Source organism: Morone saxatilis, unplaced genomic scaffold (assembly GCF_004916995.1).
Source record: "Morone saxatilis isolate NCDOM2014 unplaced genomic scaffold, NCSU_SB_2.0 Contig15, whole genome shotgun sequence".
In the NCBI taxonomy this organism is placed as follows: Eukaryota; Metazoa; Chordata; class Actinopteri; family Moronidae; genus Morone; species Morone saxatilis.
Genome location: NW_023339707.1, coordinates 24,024,036 through 24,028,889, shown reverse-complemented (window position 1 = coordinate 24,028,889; position 4,854 = coordinate 24,024,036). Strand labels below are relative to the sequence as shown.

The window sequence follows — 4,854 nt, the reverse complement described above, 5'->3', positions numbered from 1 at the left end:
ACAGAGAGAGACAGAGAGACAAACAGATGTACAGCAACAACAGAAGCAACAACTACATTAACAGTAATGATCGATGACGATCATGAAAAAGACAGCAGTTACTCTTATGTTGCTTGCAGTAACCAAAACTTTTCTTGTGTTGTCAGCCTGGAAGGAGCTTTTGGCCTTAAAATCTTAGAATTTAGGTGTTGGTATGAATTATTTAGGAGCACTGCTTGGAAGAAATATGCAGGTAAGACCAGAGTTAACAGGAGCTCCTGCAAACTGCACCACATGGCAACTCAGTATCACTGATGTACTGTATTTTAGCTGGAATGAAAACTAAAAATATATATAAATGTACATATATTTTCCTAAAGGATCTCTACTTTAATCTCACATCTAAATTAGACACCTGGACCGACATGGTGAGTTTTCTGGGTTTTATCTTGAGCAGTATTTGGCAGCAGTCCACTAAAGTTAATGATCCAAGCTGAACAAACTGCAGTGCTCCACACCCAGCCAGATACACAAAACAGCTAGTGCCATAGTCAGGCCACTGTTGTGAAACACTTGTGGTATACAGTAAGTAACAGTACGGTTCTAAGTTGTTGTTCTACTTGTAGGTGGATTGTTATTTGATCCACGTAGTTCTGCCCTGTTAAAATATCCTGTTGTGTTCCCTGTCTGTTCTGTCAAAGAGAATAATTTTCCTGGAATTTTCATAAATATAAGAATCAGTTTATTTCCAAGAAGCTCGCCGGGAGCCATTTATTTGAACTGCTGAACCGTAGCTATGGTAGGAGGTAACCGCGTTGGTCTGAAAGATGCACTTGAGATGTGGGAACTAAAGTATGCTTCAAACCAGCCTCATCCCAAACTCTCTGAAACTGACAATCTGACTGTCGCCCACTTTGTGCAGAGATGGGCCAGATGTGTGGAGGTGAGAAAGGAGAGAGTGTCTGAAAGTGTCTGAAAGTGTGTGCCATTATCTGCAGCTCCTCCCTCTCTATAACCACCGTTGATCATTTGGAAAAAGCTATAAACTCTCTTGCTTTTAGACTTTTAGACTTTATACAAACTACTTTAGTTTGTACCCTTTAAGCGTACCTTTTCTGGGGGCTAAATCGTCATGCTACCTGCTGCAGCGAGCATTGACAAAAGGATTAAGCCATAGACTAAGAGAAGAGAAGAAAGGTTATGTTATAATAAATAATTTCACTTAATTTGCATTGTTTAACACATACAGCACACTATCATAGTTGCATTTTCCTCATGTGCATCAAAATATACTGTTCATATTGTGGTACTTGATATATAACCACACCCTAAGAGATGGGTTTGTCAGACTGTTCTCTTCCATACAGTGAAACAAACAGAAACTCAGCGTCTAAAGCCTGTGGCTGCAGTGGGACATGCTGAATCATATCTGCCATTAATACCGATGGGGCTCTCACTGCTTCTGCTTCTTGGGGGTGTTTCAGGAGAAGAATTTGGACAGTATGCTGAAATGGACTAACTCTTTTTAGATTGTGAAAAAGGGAATCTCTTCTGGTGGCTATTTTTTGACACCTTTTGGCCTTTTGGCACTTGCTTGCTGTGGCCTGAATTCCTGTGACGTCTGACTGTATTTCTGTGTGAATACTAACCATTGGGGTGGTGAATACTGTGCTGTGGGATGGAGCAGTAACTTAAATCTTAGTTTTTGTGTTCATGTTCCCTGTGGTCACATGGTTTAGTCTAATTTACCTCCTGTCTTTTTTTTTTTTACCCTTCTACCCATCTCCCTCATTTTTCTTCATCCTGTCGCTCCATCCATTTCGTTTCTTTCTGCTCTCGTTGTTTATTCTCCGTCCATCCTCCTCCCTTCTTCTTTCTCTTGTCTCTCCTTTTTTCTCCATCCCACAACTTCATTCATTCCACTTCATTCCACTCATCCAACCATCTGTCCTCCTTTCCGTTCTCCATTGTTCTCTTTCCATTCTCCCTTCCTCCACCTCCTCCTCTCTCCTCTCTGCAGATACAAGAAGACTCAGGAGACTCTCTCCCAGGCGGGACAGAAGACCAGTGCAGCTCTCACCACAGTGGGCACGGTCATCAGCAAGAGACTGGGCGACATGAGGTATGATGCAGCAGAGCCAAAATGGGCGACGCTCTGGCTAGGCTACAAGAACAAATGAGCAGAGTGGACAGTGTTGAAACAGAAAGATCCCAAACCCAGAATGTCATACGACTGATGTGTATTTATTCTGGGAAACTGAGTGAAGAAGAAAGAGGTTTGAACTTATGAAAATATGGCGAAATAAAATGTAGCCTACATAAGTAAACTAACTAAAACTGGTGACACGTCAAACAGTTTGAGCTAAAATCTCAGTTATATTGTGTTTTTTAGAGTTTGTGCATGTAAACATAAACATACTCATAATCAGTTTGAAGTCAGCTGAGTATTTGGTTACTGCGACACTGTCCACTGTTCTTTTTTTCTCGTAGTGCTGAATTTGACCATTGATCAGCTTCTTATGCTCCTTCTCTCCTCTAACCTTAACTAGTAGTGCTGTAGATGCAGAACTGACTCCAACACATCCTAGTGTCGAGTACATTAGTTCATTTATTTAACAGCTTTGACGATCAGTTTACTCACTTGAGGGTTGGTTCAACGTGATTTAGTTTTCCATCTGTAAAAAATAAAGATGTGGAACAGGTTTTTCTTTTAGAGATGCACATTTAACTTGAAGATAAAGCATTTTTAGTATATTAGGTTTGTTTTTAAGTCGTTGAACCATTCCCGAGATGTACCTACTTTTTCTTTTCACCCTGGAATCACACTCTGTTTATTTGGCTTCAAACTGTACCGAGTCGTTCAGATCATACAGTACCAAACATAAGAAAACATTAGTAACAAGACGTTGAGTGATAAAGCAACAATTCATCGAGTGTGATGGAGGGGTGAAAGAGAGAAACCATGTAGCCGTAGAGAAACAAATAGACTCTGTGAAGATGCACTAACCACTGACTCCTTCACATCTAACTCTCCTCTCTGATGGCGCCTTGTTGACTCACGCAACCGTCTGTAATTATATTAATGCTTCCATTTTTCCACCCACGTTTGATATTTGCTCCTAATGCAAGGGTGTGTGAGAGGAAGTGATGCATGACTGTCTGAGTGTACTGACGTGTGTGTGTGTGTGTGCCTGCCTGTTGTTCAGATGCTTCTCGTACATGATATCACACTAACATTCTTCAGCGGTTGTGACCTGTTTTACTCTTTGTGTCTATAATGTGTATCCCTGCATGCTGCATGTTTTCCTTTGATTCATCCACAGTGAATCCTCCGTAGCTGACAGATGTACTCTGATTAGTTCTTGTTCTCAATGTCCCTGTTTTGCTCCTAGTTACAGTTTCCAGTGCAGGTTGTGTTGCTAGAAGGTGTGCTCTGGATTATTAATCAAAAGAAACCTCATAACTACACTTACTTGGTACATGTAATTATAGTGGAGGTGAGAAGGAGTGAATACATTGTATGAAACTGCACATTTATTATTCTGAAACAGTTCCAGTATATTAAAGACAAGAGGTTTGTGCTTTGAGTTACTGTAAATTCTCAAATAGTGGCCATTATTTGGGACATAATATTATAGTGAGGCCTTTTTTCCTGATTTCCCCCTGTTCCCCAGTTAATGCAAACTCAAAGCTTCACCCTTGTTTACCTGTTGCCTTGATGAATTCAGTATAATGTCCATTTCCAATCAGTGCAACAACAGAGTGAGAATCATGTCAGCAGTTCCACTTTTTCAACATTTTTTGCAGTTCAGATATCAGTAAGGTGAATAATGATATCTGAACATATTAGACTCAACTCTAGTTGGCGGTAGCTTAGCATCGATAACTGTTTGAATACCTTTTTTATTATATTTATTTCATAGACAGCTGAAAAATGAAAAATGGCATTTGAGCGTGTTAGAACTCAGTGTTTAAAGTGTAAAAATCACATTGGTATGAAGATAAAGAAACAAGAAAATCAGGCTGCTGATAGAAGAAACAGTCACACAGACAGAGAGTTACACAGCAAACACATCCCTGCTCTGTTTTCTGAAGTCAGTGCTTTCCTCCTCTTCCTCCTCTTCCTCCCGATCCCCCTGCTGATAACATTGCTGCCTCTCCCCTCTGTTTTGCTCTTGTCAACTGTTCTGGTTTGTGTTTGCGCCCTGATTCTGCTGCTCGTGGCTCACGCTCTCTCCTCCTTTTGTTTTTAATCGCTGCCTTGGTTTGACCTGCAGAGCTCTACCTTTCTCTAATTCCTTTAGGTAAGACTGACATGTCCTAGTAGAACCAAGAGTCCAATCACACAGTCGTTATTGTACATTGTACAATAAGTTATAAGTTATTGTACAGAAAATCATTTAACCCATAGAGGTTAAGCTCTGCTGTTTTTGCTATTGATACTTTGACTTTTGCTTTATCCAAACTGCTATCTATTATTATTATTTTATTCCCTAAGATTGCCTTAATGTATTTTCCCTTAATACATAGATACTTAGCATGCAGCCCTTTGCTGGTACTTTATTTTATTATTAAATTAAAACAGCATTTTGGCATCATTAAGTGAGTTATTGAGTGAACTCTGCTGGATCACAATGCTGTATGTCTCAAAACAGAGAGCACACATGTGTAAGATGTTTCATGAAGAAGTGTTCATGTATGTTATTATATATGATGAATACACTTACCTGTGAACACATTTTTAAGGCTGCAATGGTTTAATCGACATAAAAAAATAATCACAACCATTTTGATAGTCGATAAATCGTCGCTCAAATATGGATATTCAAAATGAATTGGAAGGTTAATCGATAATGAAAATAACTGCTAGTTGCA

General features: G+C 39.6%; 1 protein-coding gene across 5 annotated transcripts in view; it reads left to right on the top strand.

Annotated features, from left to right (window-relative positions):
- tpd52l2b (tpd52 like 2b) overlaps positions 1–4,854 on the top strand; it is a gene marked incomplete at its 5' end in the record, with an annotated part of 25,312 nt that overhangs the window by 14,245 nt on the left and 6,213 nt on the right. For all 5 annotated transcript variants that reach the window (XM_035656280.1, XM_035656278.1, XM_035656277.1 and 2 more), the window contains 1 exon segment: positions 2,000–2,101. In XM_035656280.1, the coding sequence (XP_035512173.1) occupies positions 2,000–2,101 (102 nt within the window).